The sequence below is a fragment of the Cyrtonyx montezumae genome, unplaced genomic scaffold (genome assembly GCF_038088225.1).
Source record: "Cyrtonyx montezumae isolate F1298 unplaced genomic scaffold, pur_monq_1.0 scaffold_0, whole genome shotgun sequence".
Taxonomy (NCBI): domain Eukaryota; kingdom Metazoa; phylum Chordata; class Aves; order Galliformes; family Odontophoridae; genus Cyrtonyx; species Cyrtonyx montezumae.
Window position 1 is genome coordinate 3596730 of NW_027071824.1, and position 19523 is coordinate 3616252.

At 41.3% G+C, this 19523-nt stretch overlaps 1 protein-coding gene across 2 annotated transcripts in view; it reads right to left on the bottom strand.

The window, feature by feature from the left end:
- GPCPD1 (glycerophosphocholine phosphodiesterase 1) overlaps window positions 1–18842 on the bottom strand; it is a 40210-nt gene extending 21368 nt beyond the window's left edge. Inside the window, exons 1-4 of one of the 2 annotated variants that reach the window (XM_065736362.1) lie at window positions 18659–18842; window positions 12107–12192; window positions 6454–6538; window positions 5319–5403 (exon numbers count right to left, since the gene is read on the bottom strand). In XM_065736362.1, coding sequence (XP_065592434.1) covers window positions 5319–5403; window positions 6454–6538; window positions 12107–12155 — 219 coding nt within the window. In that variant the 5' untranslated portion in view covers window positions 12156–12192; window positions 18659–18842. Of the gene's footprint in view, window positions 1–5318; window positions 5404–6453; window positions 6539–12106; window positions 12193–18658 lie in introns of those variants that run through there. The other variant, XM_065736444.1, reaches the window with a different exon arrangement.
- Window positions 18843–19523: the final 681 nt, after the last annotated feature.

Consider the following 19523-nt stretch of genomic DNA (forward strand, 5'->3'; position numbering starts at 1 on the left):
ATCACGTGAGTCTTCTACTGCCATGACAATCCATAAGCAGAATTCATATAAGCCCTGTCTCCACAGTTTGAAACTGGGGTTGGTGCTCCCCCAGGATGTACTCATCAACTAATTCCAAGTCTACATAAAACAGTTATTCCAGCTATGGTGCAGAAAAACAAATTATCTACCATCCAATCAAAGCTTAAGTAACTGAAATTTGGCTGCTACAGGAGGAAAAATACACTGATACTATGCCATCGACCTGCAATGAAGCTGCAGGTCTATGTTTGAAGCAGGATAAATTTGATTATTTCACCAAAAAATTACTCTGTTGACAAATAGTCCAGACTTAGTAAAATTGTAAATGCTTTCTAGGTTAAAATCTCAGTGTATCCAATGGCTAATGACAGGAAAAATGTCTGATTTCCAGCTCAGGACATCCTAGGAAGTTGTGCCCCCTAACGTTGCATGGTTATTACTATCCGTAAAAACTACTGACAAACAGCTTCAGAGTTTGTCTTTTCAGTGGACTGGGACTAAGCAACTCATTTCCAGAAAGACTAGCTACTATTGCCCACCTGACTCATAACAGCTTCAATGCCAACTTGTCCAAGCCCTGCAGGTTCTTGCTTAAACAACTTTCAGCTCAAGAGGCACATCCAGATAAATTTCAAACTCAACTAAGCATTCCAATACCCAGATCTGCTATCTTACAGCCCACTTAATTCTTAAGCACGATGGACTCTCTTGACCCATATCAAATGCTTTTAACCTAACCACAGTTCCTAATGTTCAGGAGTGTGTATACTTAATAGTTAAATCAGAATAAAATGCAAGTGTTTACATTTTTGCTTTAAGGACATGATACACGTAAGTATAAATAACATCACACTATTGTTCTGTTTATTGCTGTTATGGGGCTGTTTTAATCCCCTTTTCTCTGCCATTGCCAGAAGACTTGTTCTTATGGACTTGTAGAAAAGTTAGGACGAGTAGGGATTTGATTTAGTAGTTGGGTAGGGATAGTGATAGGAGGATGGTTGGACTAGATGATCTTGTAGGTCCTTTCCAACCTTATGAACCTATGAACCTAAGTTTCTTCCATTTTTCACAGACTCATCCTTGTAAATCAGTTTCCATTTCCAAAGCTGAAACCTCTGTTTGCCAGCATTTCCTAGCTAGTAATGCTGCACTCCAGCAGCAGCTCCTATGAACAGTTGCAAAGTTTGCAGTTTGTAGTGCTGAGGAATATAAACCTGTCCTAACATGCATTAGGCTGTTTTCTACAGAAGGCAGGCAAAGGCTTCTACTTGCAGAAGCAACCCAAATGTTGTACTAAACAATGCCAGCTTATTTCTGAAAGGGTAAATACGCTACTGTAATTCCACATTTTACTTCTAGGTACTAAAATCATTAATGAGAATTTGAGTAATACTACTTCCAGAACAAGCACAACACACTGGATACAGATAACTAAATGTCAACCCCTAACAGGGATACAATGGGATGGTTACACATTTAATCCCAGAAACTCTCAATACTTTCCATACTAAGAGAAGCCTAGCAAACCAGCAATGAATGGGCAGAGACACAACTGCACCCTCCCACAATCCCTGCTCAGACCTGGCCTTTAGCTGCAATTTATTGAGATGTCTCTAAGACGTTTTAATTATACCTAACATAAGTCACAATTAGAGTAAGGTAAGAGTAATGATACAATTACAGTTATATACAGTGACATCCGAACTACAGTTCAGTTTGGATCAGCTTACAGCAGCAGTTAATGATGTGTGATCAGTATTCACAGTATGAATACGGTATCTAAGAAGTCAGGTTGTCCAAGCTTAAATGGCACGTCCCCAGGTGACACTTCAAACATCCCTGTGGGCAGTACACTGACATACAGAGCAGCACCGTACTGTAGGGACTATCTATTAGCACATAGAAAAAATAAAATGGCAAATCCTTTTACTATATAGTATCCTATAACTATTTTTAAAATAGTTACTTTTATTTAATGAAAATTTAGGAGGCCAGCCCCAAAATTCCTGATCCAAGAGTACACAACAGAATAGACATTAAGAAAAACAAGATGATCTTAGAACAGAACAAAATAGATCCACAAAGGAGATCACAAGAACACTTAACCAGATGCACTTTATGACTAAACTTCTTAAAACTGTATTTCAAGGAATTAATCTAGTTCAAGAACATGAAGTCATCAAACAAATTAGTCTTAACTCCCAATGCTGTATTTCTGGCAAAAGTATCTCCAGATTTCTGTGCTATGTAAGATACAACAATTAGGCACAAAACCAGACAACCAAAGCTTTACAGCCAATGACACTAACTTTGCAAGGCAACAGCATCTCCACATCACCTGCCATGGCATCTTTGGCAAACTAGAGATCCTACAGCTCTAATACTTCCATTAATACTTAACACTCCATCTTCCACCTCAGCTCAGTCCCAGCAGCAGTGCTCCTCTGTCACCAACAAGTTAACCATGGGTTAATCACCTGACAAGAGGTCTTCTGAGGTACTTGGCTATTAAAGAAATTACTGAGTCTGGATCTACATTTCACCCTTGTTACTGCACTCCAGGCACCACATGGACTTGACTTGCATATACTTCAGACCAGCTAGCAAGTCTCATTAGAAATATTTTCCATCGAGTAATACTCAGCTGTGAAACACATTTATCAACATGATCTTAAAAGTTGTCTTACACAGGTAGACAGTTATTTCTTCCTGAATATGCAAAGAAAAATTTTAATTAACATTAAAATGGTTTTAACATTAAAAGCTCTTGGTATTTAGGAATCAAGACTTGTACCAATTCTACAGTAACACGTTGTTTGTGCATACACTCATTTATATGGACTCACAAATGAGTCTATGCATTCCTGTATTAAGTATAAAAATGATACTCTGTTTATATAACCATTATGTTAACATCAAAATGCTTCAATGCAAAGCAACCAAGCTTCCCATGCATTGTACTACCCTCCAAGCAAAATAACTGACAGGTCATACCTAAATAATGACTATTTTATAAAGAGAGGTGAGAAAAATCCTTCCACTCAGCCAGCACACACCCATGAAAGTGTGATTCTTCATCTCAAGCATCTTCAAAGATGCAGTTCTTAGAGAATCAAGGGGAACAGTAACTAGAACTTTGTCTGCCTTTCAGCACTATTTACAGTTTCATGGTGTCCAATTCACATTCAGACCTTAACATGTAATTAAAACTAGACATATATTTAAGTTATCCAGCTACAGACCATGACATAGAACTGCACTCACAAAATGCTAACAGGGGCTGAAGGACCACATGCAGCAAGCTTGAGAAATTAATCACATGCTATACATAATAAAAGACAACCACTGAAATAAACATTCAGAATAATTTAATTTAGAAGTATCTTATCCTTATCAGGGTTCTCAATGATGAACACTCCTACTGACTATCTTACTTGGCACTGTGTTGTATATTACATTCCTGTTAGAATGAAGGAACCCTGTTGTTTTTTTTAAATATAGTTCTACAAATAACTATATAAAGATATATAAGTATGCATGTAGGAGAAGGAAAACACTGAGGGGCAAAAATACCAGCTATAGAAAGCTATTTCTTATAAAACCAAGTCCTGGTACTGCACACTTAATGGTTACAGGTTAAAGACTGCTAAGTGGGTGACCATGCACCCAGGCAATTCACATACTATTTTGTAGGGTGTTTCAGCTTCCTTTTTATATACAGTAGCTCTTTACACTGTTATTCCATAAAATTCATACTTACCTTAGCAGACTCTGCATCACACGGTACAAAAAGCGTGCACGATACAGAGCACCTACTTAAAGAAACACACTCACCAATACATATTGTAAACTTTTTCAAATGTTAAAGCAAACTATTCTCTGTGAGCGCATTTTGTGCCAATTTGCTCTCACTAAGGTACTTTTTTCACGTGGTATTGCTTACATTTTAAACTTATGGGCATTTACAAGAGATAGAGTCCCATCAAAGCTGGTAAATCATGAAAGGGCTCTACTTTGGGCCTCAAAAATTAAACAACATAAACAACTATTACTGACCTTCCCTTCTGTTCCCTCAAAATAACAAAGAAAGCATGACTTTCAGATCATACTACTGTACATGCTGTAATGAAAAGCAGAACCGTCTCACATCTCATTTCCAATCCGTACCTTTCACTGAGAATTTTCATGACACCTCCATCAAAGACTTTTTCAGTGGAAGTAAGCTGAGTCTACCTGACCTTGAGCACTCTTAACAGTAATATAAAAAGCAAACAAAGCACAAAACCAGATCATTCTAGAACTCATTTTCATATTCAGCTTAGCCTTCATAAACCTGATTTCAAACAAAAACTGATGACGGTGAACAGCTACAGGACATTCACAGAGTAAGACAGCAGATATATATATATATATTTTTTTTACAGTTATTATTCATTATAAAGCAAACAGGTGAAGAACAGCTGCCTCTTTTTCCTGTCAGTCTGACATTTTTTCTGGATGCCATTCAGTCTCATCACTAGCCTGAAGAATAAAAAGCTTCATCCAACTACTGTATCTAGAGACCAGTGTATTACCTGACACATTGAACTCACGTGCAACTTGGACATCCATACCCATAATAACACATCTGTATCTCTTTGGTCAAGTCATGCACATCACAGAATCGAAGGAAGATCTGGGTTGGAAGGAACCTTAAAAATCATCTGGTTCCAACACTCTCCACCATGAGCTGGGACACTTTCCACTAGAGAACATTCTGCTTAAAGCTCCATCCAGCCAAGCCTTGAACACTGTACAAACACCTATGCAAACTCAGAGATAAAACTGGGATTCCCCATCTATCTACTCCAAGAGATAAATGTCTTAATTACACAGCACAAAAGCAAGTTAATCCAACTCACATTTCACCAAAAAGCCTGCAGTTAAATTTTAAAGCTGTAGTAAGTTAAACCTGCTCACACTTTCTACTGCTATTGGTTGTTTTCATTCAGTTTTGTGCTGCTTAAGCTATACAATAGCCTCAGGCATTTCAGTATCCTTGGAATTTTCAAAAAGCACTAACTATGGGTAAGGATAAAAGATGTTTTCACTAAAATAAATTAACCAAAAGCAATTACATATCTCCTGAAGTGAGTTGCTTGCATTTCCACAAGTATTTTGATGTTTCATATGTTGCAATTTGAGATTTATTCCTACAATCTGAGATTTAACTCAGAAAATCCTTTTTACTCCAAATGAAGAATTTTTTTTCCACAGAAAATGAGTCAAATTAAAACAGGAAAGGTTGTACATACCTTAGGCTCTAAGAAGTACCCTTTAAAATATCGATACTTAACAGGAACTCCTCTAGGAAGCTCTATAGTAGCTTTCCACAATTCACTGTGAAAACAATAAGTTCAAATACTTAAGGGATTAAGTTCCCTGATGTTTTATCCAATGTTCAAAACACTGTTTCAGTATAACAGCTCTACTATCATCTAAAAACAAAATAAAATGTTTATTACTAGACACTGAAAACATTTGTTTGAAATACAGCTTTCCTTCCCAAGTATGTTTGTAGGTTCTCAAGTCTTTTTTCTTTAAAATCACTACAATAATCCATCCTAGAAATAGCATAAAAGTAACACACAAATACACTGGTATTTTTCGCAACTTTTATGACAAAACTGAGTTCACACCATCATATTCAAAACAGTGAGGCTTACAGCTTTTCACAGGTTACTCTGCATTCTGATTCAGTATTACTCACCATATATCATTCAGTCATTCTCCATTCTAAATAAAATTGAGTGTACTGATGCACTAAAGTTTTTCAGAAGTCATATTTGGAACAGAAACCTCACTTTTGGATCTCCAATCTGAAAAGATCTACAGGAGCAAGTTCTCTCATTTTCATTTTACAGATAGGGAAAACATGATATAATTCAGGAATTCATCTGACATCACATATGAAGTCACTGACAGAATTACAAGTACATCTGTTTCCTGCATCATATAGGCAAATAACAGCAGTAAGGGCACCATTTTAACGAAATACTGAACTCCTCTACAGTGCTAGACTGTCTTCATATGCACTCATTTTCATATAAACATAAATCACACGAGTTTTAGCATTAAAACTATCATTATCTTCCCACCTTCCTACAGGCACAGTAGGAAGAAGCATCAGCTTGCTTCTTGCATAGCTTAAGAAGAAAGTAAACACCTCCCACAATTTTGTGTTTGCATCACTACAAGACTGAGAATTATCCTTAGCAATCTCTTATTGGAAGCATCTACAACTGTGTTTCTGCAATGCATCAGAAAAGCATACCAAAGTTAAACATTCTCTTAAACACATTCTTACGTAGCCTGACAGCTGACAGTCTCAGAGCCAGAATTGATTTGCTGTTCTAGGTTTTTAAAGGAAAAAAAAAACAAAAAACCTACCAATCATCAGTCTGGAGTACCACTGCAGCTTGTGGATTCCAACTTCCCAACGCACTGCAGCTCCCACATATTGCAAAAACCTCTCCTGAAAATGAACAGAACAAATTAAAAAAATAGTTATCATAACTCAAGCCTACATGGAACTACTACATATCATCTACAAGGCTAAACATTTGAATAATTTTAATGTATGCAGCAGGCTCACCCATCCAAACTTCTTTTTAGTTCCAAAAGGTCTTTTCCCCTCCCGCTCAAAATTATAACAGTATTTTCACTTCTATCAAAGATACCACTGAGAGGCACTACAAACAACCCAAACCCCTAAGAAGGTCAGTACCCAAATTTTCTCTCATTAACACTGTTCAAAAAAGTCTTTGGAAATGCAGAGGGCAAGTTTTCACTGGGAAATATCTTTTGTAAAAATTGAAATAATTACATATATACACACACACACGTGCACATACATGTATGTATGTACATATTCACACAGGTACTAACATCAAAAACAGTAATTTCCTGAAATTCCTAAGAATTCATATAGAAGCAGATTAAAAAGGAGGTTGGTAGCATTGCTTCCAAGACAATATACAGCTTCATTCCTGTGAGAAATAAAACTATTTTTTGTCACCGTGTTTTCAAGTTTTATCAGATAAATAGGTTTCCATGCAAAAAGTATTAGTCACACCTTAATACATATTACATGCACACAGAAAGAACAAAAAAAAGACTACAGCAGTGTAAGAATGCTCAACTCCAAGGAATCCAAGAGATAAAGCTAACACTGCAATTTACCCTCATTTCTTAATAGAAAACCAACATGCGGGACTGTAAGAACAAGAATAAATAGAATTGGAAAGGATAAATTAGTATTTGGGTTTTTACAGGGTTTCAACAATATTATTGTACACAAGAACAACCTGTTACAGAAGAAGGAAATGTGAAGTTGTAACATTTATTCACCATCTGCTGACCCTTTTAGTCTTCCCCTGAAAAGTGTAAGAACCACCAAAGCATTGGAGCCACGTACATAGTAAAATGTAACTTAAAAAAAAATGACCTCAGGATCTAAATGCAAAAACCAGACGAAGGCATTCAGCTGAAGTTACAGCTTTGAGAAAAATGGGAGTGAGCATCAGATGCTTGCATGCTTCACCAGTAAGAAAAGCAAGCAAGGAACAAAAACACTGCCCAGAGGGTAGTGGTCAATGGAGTTAAGTCCAGCTGGCGTCCTGTTACGAGTGGTGTCCCCCAAGGGTCAGTTTTGGGGCCCATCTTGTTTAACATCTTTATTGATGACCTAGATGAGGGAATTGAGTGTACCCTCAGTAAGTTTGCAGATGACACCAAGTTGGGAGGATGTGTCAAACTGCCTGAGGGTAGGGAGGCCCTTCAGAGGGATTTGGATAGGCTGAACAGCTGGGCTGAGCTCAATGGGATGAGGTTCAATAAGAACAAGTGCCGGGTCCTGCACTTTGGCCACAATAACCCCATGCAATGCTATAGGCTTGGGGCAGAATGGCTTGAAGAATGTAGAGAGGAAAAGGACCTGGGGGTGTTGGTTGATGCTCGGCTCAACATGAGCCGGCAGTGTGCCCAGGTGGCCAAGAAGGCCAACGGCATCCTGGCCTGTATTAGAAATAGTGTAGCCAGCAGGAGCAGGGAGGTGATCATCCCCCTGTACTCAGCTCTGGTGCGGCCGCACCTTGAGTACTGTGTTCAGTTTTGGGCCCCTCACTACAAGAAGGACATTGAGGCCCTGGAGCGTGTTCAGAGAAGGGCAACAAAACTGGTGAGGGGCCTGGAGCACAAGTCTTATGAGGAGCAGCTGAGGGAGCTGGGATTGTTCAGTCTGGAGAAGAGGAGGCTCAGAGGAGACCTTATTGCACTCTACCACTTCCTGAAGGGGGGTTGTGGTGAGGAGGGGGTGGGCCTCTTCTCCCTGATAAATAATGACAGGACGAGAGGGAATGGCCACAAGTTGCGCCGGGGAAGATTTAGATTAGACCTGAGGAAACATTTTTTCTCTGAAAGAGTGGTTAGGCACTGGAATGGCCTGCCTAGGGAGGTGGTGGAGGCACCGTCCCTAGCGCTGTTCAAGAAGCGTTTAGATGAGGTGCTAAGGGATTTGATTTAGTAGTTGGGTAGGGATAGTGATAGGAGGATGGTTGGACTAGATGATCTTGTAGGTCCTTTCCAACCTGATGAACCTATAAATGTATAACTGACCATCCTCTGAGAAACAAGCACCAATCTTAACTAAAGCAAGATGCAAGTGTTTATGACTCGAGCTCATGTTCTCACCCACAAAAGCAACAATACTGGCATTGGAGCTACAATAATCTGGAGACACAAGGTGTACACAACAAAGGCATACCATCTTTTATTAAGCCAAACAACATAGCTGGAACTTCAGGTCTGAAATAAGAGTTCTGAAGATGTGCTTAGGGCTCTAAAATAAATTTTATTTTTTCCAGGTATACAGGTTACTCTAATATAGGAAGAGTTTTGTTTGTGAAAGAGACCACTGTAGAAAAACAAGTGAGAAATGAAAAGGATTTGATCTTAAAAACTGCTACATAAAATAATTTGAGATCATTAACTGCAGTTTTTTGCTTTCTAAATAAGAATTTCCTGTTCCAATTCACTTTTAAATAAATAAGGCTTTTGCACACTTATTTAAGGATATAAATCATCCAAGTATACAAATGTAGACAAGATTTGATTGTGTATTTATAGTGCAAATTATTGTACACAAGTGTCTACAGCAAGTTTTTCACCTTTCCTACTCTGTTACGGCACATTATAGTGCATTACATTGTTTTTTAGCTACAAGAAGGAAATGAAGGAGGAATACATTTGAATACCACAGTAAAAGTTTCTGACTGGAGATGTTAAACAGTTAATTTTTTCCTTTTAATATTCCTCTACAACAGCATTTAGTACACCTCTGTGTAAATACCAGCCAAGCTCTCCAGCACAATCTAAGTTGTATTCCTCTTAGTTACACCCAGCTACAGTAGCTTTTCAGCCTTCTTTAAAAGCAAAATCCCCCAGCAACGTGAACATATGGTAAACAGGTACAGCAAGGTACAATGCACAAAAGGCAACAGTGAAACAAGATGCAGTCACACCTCTACCCACTTCACAGCAATATGGAATGGCTGCACCAAGATTAGTAAAATTCTGATGAAATTATTCAAAGAAAGGTGCACAACACAGAAAGTGGAACTGTCTTTTCAACGGCAATTCTAAACTCTGTGAGTTTGGGTTTGTTGTTTGATTACTTCATGTTAGCTTATCTTTGATCACCTGCCTATCTCCTGCCAGGGGACCGCCCCAATGAAGACCTACACAAGTCACACCAGTAAACAGTGACAATCTTCCTCCCACTAGGATGAAGTAAAACTGAAGCACTTGATGCCAGGAGCTTATGCCAGTGTGGGCACTTCATCAGAGTGCTGGCTCCAGAAGTGGTCCAGCTAGAGGGAATGGGACAGGGCACTATTCCTGGGCTGGGGATGCCCTCTTGCCCTTCAGCTGAAACCAGCAGAATCAGCACAAGTGTGAGTGATGTGGACACAGCACCTCAGCACTCAAGGTGCTACCAACTACTCACCATGGTGATCTGAAACTCAGCACAGGCTGCTTATAAATGAACTACTACCACCACCACATATAGCCACCTCTGTTGATTAGCTACCAAGTTGTTCTTGTTGCTGATAACTTGCATTCCTCATTTAGATTACAGAAGTAATCTTACACACTTTTGACTAATGGCTTTGATAACTAAGTTGATGCTAGATTTCAATGAAAACAAAGAAGCACTTCCTATGTTCCAAATCCAGAAGCAAGAAACTCCTCAGCCAAGTAGCAGTTCTTCCATTTGCTTCATCCACTCAACCCTCACTCATTAGCTCAAGAAGTCAATGGTGGGCTTCTTCGAAATCTAGTTTTATGAGTGTTAGGGAATCTCTCTGCATTAACAACTGAGGTCAAGTAAAATTTTATTGCTCCAAATTAACAATGTACAGCTGAATTAACATCTTCAAATCAAGGTTTCTATTTAGTATCAAAATTCGGAAGAACACAAATATTGCACCACCACTGGTGGCTCAGGAGACCTTACAACCTCTGAGGAGTATTATGTGCTGATAATGTCCTACTGATGTGGTAGTGCACAGCTAAAATGATTTTCTTCTCCTGTCTTACATGCTGCTATGACAGATGGCAATAGTTCTGTACAGCTGATCTTTATATCAGGAGGATGTAACAAACATGGGCAGGTAAGTAATAGAAGATCTGACGTGGCACTGATAAATGCAAGGTAATAATTCAGAAGGAAGAATTTGAACTACGCACACATCTCAGCAGAACATGACATTATATTACCCAAGCAAAAAATATTTTTTCCTCATTATAACAAAGCAAAGAGTGACAAAAAGTTACACATATTTAACAAATACTCATAATAGAACATGAAACATTTTAATTTTCCTATTCTAGTCAATCATTGGTTCTGCATTAGTCTAGCTCTGATTCACCATTTCTAAAGAACACAGCTGAAACAGGAGGGACCTCAGAGAAAAATCCAGAACTGCTCTGGAAATACTTCTATACTGTAAGGAACTGAAAACGTTTTTAAGCTCAGACTGGTTTTCAGTAACAGAACTGTAGCAGTGCTTAGTGAGATTTATGAGGTCAGTAACAAACAAATAAACATTCTTTTCCAAAAGCCAGGAAATTTTGCTGAAAACAAAAGAAAGCAAAGTTATTATCAATAGTTATTCTGTGAATTAAACAGGGGCTTGAGCCTAACAGAACTTTCTACTACCAAATGCTATTGAGACACAGAGCTTATCAACTTAATTCTAAGGTAGTTTTGTTTATATAAAAGCATCTGCTGTAACATTAAGGAGAAATACAGTATCAGCCTGTATATAATATATACATATAATTAATATAATAATATAAATAATTACATTATCAAATATATAATTATATTATTAATAATTAATGAATATTAATGTATTAATAATTATATTATTAAATATATAATTAATATAACAATATGAATAATGTATATAATATCAGTATCTTATGCTTCAGGATGCAAGGCAACTGCTAGGGGATGAAATTTAAACAAATCTGAATTATGGACAAGTGACAAGTTGTTATCACCTGAAGGACTGTTAGATGTTTCATTTGAAATATGTAAGGTAGAATATTGAATTCAGTTGCACATTCTTCCTGCCCTTAACACCTAGTAGAGGTCACACCTCATTACACAGAATGTTCAACAGGGAGAAGAGTAATAAAAAGTAGAATAAACATGTAAATGCACACCCAACTATCACAGCCCAGAATGTAAATACTCCTAATTGAGTAAGAAGCTACTACAGACAGAATGCTAATTTTAAAGTACCATAACTATTTGACTGAACAACAACATCATTTCCATGCTATGAAATTGTTTGTATTTCTATGTGAAATTTTACAATACCTTAAGAAATAGGTAAGTTATTTTGATACTAGAAACGCCATGTTCCTTTACTCCTGAAGAAAACAGAGAAAGCTTCTGAATATTATTCTGATCAGTTTTATTCTAGTTCTACTATGCCAAAAGGAAAGCTTATGATAGGCATGATTGGAGTACCTGGTACTGACGGCCCTCTCACTTCAAAAGTGACTTGAGATGAGGTCATGCTTGCAGATTTTTTGTCTTAGGAAAGTTGAAATCTCCTATAGTGTGAGAGGGGAAACAAAAAAAAAACATTTCAGGAACAGCATACTACATCTCTCGCTCGTTCTATGGAAGAGGAAACACGCACAAAAAGACCACTGAAACAAACAGCATGTGCAAGTATCAGTATCACGTAACACACAAAAGTCTTGGGATTTGAGATATATATATATATATATATATATATATATATATATATATATATATATATATATATACACACACACAGGCACACAAGTTTATCACTAACTCTGCTCCTAAACAGGCCACCTCATTCTGCATTTAAGTTCCACAAGTAACATGGCTGTAAATAAACAATCCAAAGTACTGATGATAGAAGTAAGTACAGTTCAGAAGTAGCACAAGGAGCAAACACCTTCTATGGACTTTGTTGTGCCTGCATCTGTAGGTCGTATGTGTCCAACCTTTCGGCTTGCCTATGCTGCACACAGGGAAAAGGAGTTGTCTCGGGCCACATTTACAATATATATTTTATACTTATATAAAGTAACAAAGCCTCTTTTAGTTCTTAATATTTCTAAATATAAAAAGAGGGTAGCAAAAACAAAACTAGTGGGATATTTGATCTTATTTTTGTGATCTAACAGAACAGCCCATCTCAATGGATCAGATTGCAATTCTTAGTGAGTTCTTGGGTGTTTGTCAGATTTCTGATGACATTTTGCTCTTCCTGCACCAGCTGCTCTTAAACACACATACCAAAAACTTTTTTTTCAGCAGTCTTGAAATCTATTCTCACATTCTTTCAACAAAACAGAAAGCACAGCTGCATATTTTCTTTTGCTGCTCACCAGCTAATGTATCACAATGCACACAAACATTTGCAGAATGTCCAGTCAGGTCTGCCCTGCACCCTCCCCACCTGCAGGTTTCAGCCCAGCCTCTGCATGGCTGCTGTGAGTGACGGGGGCATGCCCAGGGCAGGGCCACTTGGTGGGGCAGAGCCCCTGCAATGATGGTGCAGGGCAGTGGGATCTGTGCTGGGCAGCAGAATGGACGTGCCTGCATTAGGTGCTCTGTACATTAACAGCAACACGCTCTAGTATTTATTTTTGGCAGCTATTTATAGACAGGGAAAGGTTAAAATGCAACATGCTTCAGTGCCAAAAATGAAACTGAAGTTTAAAAACTGGCTCCGTGTGACTGACTAGCTCATGGCCCTGGCTGGGTTCACCCACTGTCCTTGCACAGACACCCTTTAATTGAGAAGAGCAAAAGGGGAAATGAAGCAGGCAAAAATGATTTGGCAAAGGCTGCACAACAGGCAGATGTCAACTAAGGCCTGAACCCAATTCCCCAAAGCAAGAACAGACTTTCACCGTTTAAAAAAACCTATCTCCACAGCTCGTGCAACGTGACTCAAAATTCAGCTTGACAACAAAACAAAAACCAGCAAGCCTATCCTGCTCCAAATTAATTATCCAACCATTCTTAGACAAAATCTGAATCTGTTACCAAATCTATAGTGTTTTAGTCGGTGTCGTAAAAATTATGTATACCTACTTAGAGTGTATTTGTGAACTTTAAAAAATGACTAACAGAACAGTATTACTTTTCTATGCAACAGGAACTAACTGTAAGGAATTCCAATGAACTCACTTTGTAAAGTATTCAAAACTCTGCTTAAAAGGCCTTGTGTCTGCAAGGCCTGCTCAACTGCCCAAGGGATGCACATCAGGAGAAGAAAGCTATAGGTTCACACCACCAAACTCGAGTATGAGTTCAAGCCTAAAGCACTGCCTCTCATTTTAAATAATTCGTTTTTTGTTAGTAAATCAAAGCTGCTGCATATCGTCATGCACCAACAAATCATTCTGTACTTTAACAGGATAGAAAAAAGGCTTTAATTTCAAAAAGCACAAAGGTTTAACTGTCCAGCTATGACTGCTCCCGGGAAGACAGCACTCTATTCCTAGAGGGAAACAGCAAGAAACCCTAGATGAAACATTCTGATTCTGTGACCAGTGGGTGCCAGGCCATGATCTAAACCCTATGTGCTTTCAAGCCCTCGGTACTGCCTTGCTAAAGGCGAGAAGGAACAGCAAAATTCTCTACTCATCTACAGAGGGACCGCTGGGGAGAACAGAAAGCTCAGACAGATAATTACTGTCCATTCAAGGGAAATGTAGTAAGAACTGCTTTGTGAAGCAACAAAAAGACCCTGTAAGTTTCCTAATTAGCAAATAGTAACCAATTCAGCCAAATAGATTTATAAACAGTGCTTCAGTGCTCTCATCAACCTTTGAGCTCAGCTCCATTAAAGCTGAATTCACATTTGCAGTAACCACACGACTCAACACCAGCTTTGGGTGCAAACAACTCTCCTGTGACCCATTCCCTCCCTTCTGCTGGTTTTTATGGGTACTGCAACTAACTCCTTACGCAGGGGAGCCACGAACAATTGAACAAATCTCAACCATTTACTCATGGGATACACAAGTCCAACCCAGTATACATTCACACAATCCTACCAGCACTTCACAACAAAAATGTGTTTCTTTACCTCGTGATTCTTGCTTTTACAACAGAAACATGTTCTTTTTTGCACTACATCACAGCACTACTTCCTCTGATCACCCTCCCTTTTTGCAAAGCAACCTTGCCTTCCACAATTTCTGGATGCTTCCCAAGGAAATGGTGACTGCACAGCAGCAGTACTCTGAGGCCAAAGCCAAACTGATCTGCTTTCCAAAGTCTGACTAAAAAAAAAAACATGCCCATCAGTCAACCCCACTATAAAACAGGCTATCTAATCTGCAAGTCTTCCAGGGCATGGGCAAGATCAACAGCCCGGTGGTTGTGTGCAACCTTGGTTCCCTTCCTAGGAAACAAAGTTCTCTTGGAACCAGGAATCTTGCAGTTTCAGAGAACTGCTTACTTTCCCTAATGCACCCACATGAAAGTCAACAAAGGCTTTAAGCCCAGTAATCTATACTGTGAATGGAAAAGAAAAATTGTACTTTTTGTTCTGAAATAGCCTGTAAATATTTCCTCATGGACTCCCAAAGGAATATAAGAGTGACAGGAGGCAGTGAACATCCTCAAATACAGTCTCCAGGCTCTCCTGACCCCAGTCTAAAGGCTCTCTACTGGAAGTGACAGAAAAGCTGCCAATAAAAGCACTTGGAATAAGAGAAAAATATAACATTTAGTGCTCTCCTTCTAGAATAATACAATCAAATATTAATGGATCACAAAATATACCTTTCCTCTACAAATGAGGTAGCAAAGGTTAGGGGTGTCATCACAGATGGGTAAGACAAAGATAATATTGAGCTGTAGTCAAAACATTCCAGAACACACAGTTAATTTAATAATTCCAAGTCTGAAACTTATTTGAGCCTTCTGGCTTATGGTTCTGGAGCAGACAAAGCTCTTCAAAACTCTTCAGCTGTAGTAGATGTAGTAGCTGTAGTAGGGCTTGCTGCCACACCCCCCACCACTTATTTCCTTAAGCTTTTCAGTGAACTCAGAGCTGTACACATTATTCAAATATTTCAAAAGGTTCTGGCTGTTTGCCACCCCATATTTTACAGTCAGTATTTCAGGCTTTCACAAACATACACCAAGTAATCTGGGACAGTCCTGAAACATAATACCCTAGCTTACAAATACGGAACAAATTTTAGACTCATCAAAATTCATAGCATTCATAAAGCCAAATGACACGCTCTCTCAAGTAAGATTTGTAATAACAACTCCAATGGGAGTGAGAGGCTATGACTTCCAACACCTGTGGGACAACAAGACAGGCTGGAAGGATGATGTGATCATCCTCCTCCACCGCCCCCTCCCAACCCCCCATTGAGGCCTTCAGGCTCTACGTTACTTTTTCTTCCACCCTTGTATTAGACAGGAAAAATTTTAGGCAACTGCATTAACAAAGAACGAATAAAACATTGACTTTATCAACCATGATGTGTCTGTAAGGACTGAAAATGGTTGGGTACAGTCAGAAGTAGCAGGAAAAATACATACTGAAGTCTTTGGTTGAGGCAACCCCAGACATGAGTACAGACACAGAGAGGAACTCACTAAGGGCAGCCCTGCAGGGAAGGACTTAAGGGTCCCAGTGGACAAAAACTGGATACAAGCCAACAGTACACGCTTGGAGCTCACAACACCAACACCATCCTGGGCTCTATCAACAGAGGGGGGGCAGCAAGGAGGGGGAAGGAACTGTCCCCTCTGCTCTGCCCTTGCAAGGCCGCATCTGCAGTACTGCTTCCAGGCCTGGGTCCTCAGCTCAGAAAAGATGTGGAGCTGTTGGAGTGAGTCCAGAGGAGGGCCACAAAGGTGACCTGAGGGCTGGAGCACCTGTCTTACAAACACAGGCTGAGTGAGATGGGCTTGTTCTGTCCGGAGAAGGATCTGGAGAGAACTCATTGCAGCATTACAATACACAATGAAGACTGACGTTATACATGGGCTGACAGTGAGAGGACAAGGAGGAATGGCTTTAAACCAAAAGAGGGAAAATTTAGGGTAGGCGTTAGGAAGAAATTCTTTACTTGGAGAGCGGTAAGGCTCCAGCATTGATGCCCAGAGAGCTGTGGTGCCCCATCCCTGGAGGTGCTCCAGGCCAGGCTAGATGAGGCCCTGGGCAGCTGAGCTGGGGGGAGGGGGGGGCAGCCCTGTCCACAACTGGAGGCTGGAACTGCATCATGGGCTTTAAGGCCCCTCCCAACCCAAACCACTCTAATAGGGAAAGAGAGAAGAGAGAGACCAACTCTCTGGAAAAATCAGCATCAGCTTTCTAAATAGAGGGGCGAGGTACAAATGAAGGTTTTTTGTTGCAAATAAGAACTCAGAGAAAAATCTTTAAGATTAAAGCAAAATGCCGTTCCTCCAGTGCACGAGGAGAATCCAGCTTCGTAAACTACACTCCCTTTCACGCATCTAATGAACCATGATCCAAACCAACTTAAGTTCTTAGATGCTAGATGACCCAGATCGTATGACTCTTGGACCCTTCACCATGACTTCATGCACTGAAGATAATTTGTACTTGGCAAGCTAACAATGAGAAAGCCAAAGCAAAGCAGACTTATGTTGAAATACAGCGTGATACCTCTTCCCACCTCTCCTTGCAGACCCTACCTAGTAAGCTGTGCTACTGGTAGAAGTGTTTGACATAAAGCTGTCATCCGGAAACTCTCCTGCATAACTTTACATTTGGATAACGCAGAACGTACTTTTTCCCCAACGCAAGGATAAAATACAGCAAACAAAGTTGCTTCTTAATGGTTAATTTAAATAAATAAATATATATGTATATTAGCCATATTTAACTTTTTACATGGGTACTTAATGGGATTTTTCAAGGGTGTTTAGACGGAAAATATTTAAATTAGAGAGCTAGGTACCACGATAATCCCATAATGTCCTTTATCTGGTCCTTAAGGTAAGAATATTTTTAAACACTATTTTATTGAATTTGCTTAGTAGAACAGCCAATCCGTGTATAAAGAGACTCCTTCACACAATTAACACACATCCCCTCACCAAACCAACCAACGCAGGCTAGTGTAAAAAGTGAGCACACGCTCAATTACTTCAAGATATCGTCACCGTTTCGCATTACACGGAGCAACAGAGCAAGATCCACAAGGCTGTGCTATCTTTGTATGCCTCTTGTTAAAAGCGGACACCCTCCACCTTAAAAGTACACACTGGTGAGACTGATCAAGCCAAGCAGGAGTCCAGCTCCGGCTGGGAGCAGGGGAAAGGTGCCCCAATCACAGCCAAAGCTCCCCGACAGCTGAGCGCACATTGGCCGCAGCGGGGTCAGCGCAGGGCACTGCAGCCCGGATTTGCACGGCATCACACAACTCAGTTTTCTTACGCACCTAAACAAAGCCAGGACTTCAGAAGGTGAGACAGCACGCGCGTCAAGGTGACAACGACCGGATGAGAGCTTCACAAACTGCCTTAACAGCTCCTTCTCGTCCTCCCGCACAGCCAGCGGGCCCCTCCAGCCCCCGCAGCACGGTAGGTTACGAACTCAGCGGCTCTCTGCTGCACCGCCGTACGAGCAGCGGGCAGAACTCAGCCCTGCACGGGAGATGCCCGCCCCCTCGGTCGCCCCCGGCCGACCGCTCACCTCGCGCCCGCCGACCGCTTGCAGGGGCTCGCAGCGGGCGACGGAGGCGCGGCGCGAGGCGGCGCAGCCCACGTGACGCCGCGACCGCCTCGGCCCCGCCCCGCAGCCGGAAGCGGCCAATGAGAAGCCGGCAGGAAGGGTAGAGGAGGCCGTGCCCTTTCCTCGAAAGCCCCGGGGGGCGCCGGGCCGCGAGGGGCCGGGCCCCATCTCCGCACAGCGAGGCGCCGGCAGCCCTCGCTCTCCTCTCTATAGACGCGACGCGCGCCCGGCTCTGTCTCTGACCCTAGCGTCCGCTCCGCGGCACGGATCGGCCGCGTCCTCCTCCTCCTCCCTTGACTGACCTGACCCGGGCGCCGCTCCAGGCTCTCCACCCTCTTTGTACCTTCGCCGCCCGCGCTCCCTGCCCCTCCTCCTGCCGCCGCCGCTGCCCGGGGCCGCCTGACAGCGCGGGGCGCGGGGGAGGGGGTGGGGCGGCGGCGCGGCCGCCAACCGCTTCCAGCTGCCCTCCGCCGCAGCGGAACGCGGGGCCGGGCGGGACTGCCCGCCTGACGTCACCTCACCGACGTCCGCGTTCGGTCCGCTCCCTGCCGCAACCAACGAGAAGCCGCTCAAGTCCGGGGGGCGGGGCCAGAAATGGGTGGAGTCTGTGATGGAGGCGGGGCCTGCTGAGGGAGGCGGGGCCTGCTGAGGGAGGCGGGGCCTGCTGAGGGAGGCGGGGCCTGCTGAGGGAGGCGGGGCCTGCGGGGGCTTGCATAGTTTGCTAAGAAGATTGCTTCTGCTTTGTGCAGCTTGTGTCAGTTGGTAAGGGAGCTGCAGTTTGAGTAGGCTGAGAAACCGCTCATCCTCTTTGTTATGCTAGGCGATCTAGTGCTGTAATCGGCATGCTGCTCTGCCGTCCCAGCTGCTCCATGAATTTCCACTCATTCATCCCCTCCAGCGTGTTTGTAAGCAGTTTCTGGTGTAAGACCTAGGCATTGTAAGGAAAATGCTTCTTTGTCAGAATTTACCTGACATCACTCATTTCTGAGTTGCTGACATCTTTGTGTGAGCACTGCAAAATCAGAGCGCCTTGCTGAAATAAACAAAAAACAGGGAGAGATAAGCATTCAGAACATTACAGCTGAATTATAGCACAAAAGAAGTTATAGCTGAAAGCACTTTGTGCCAAAGGCAAAGGGCAACGAAGAAATAATTCCTCTGGGTAAG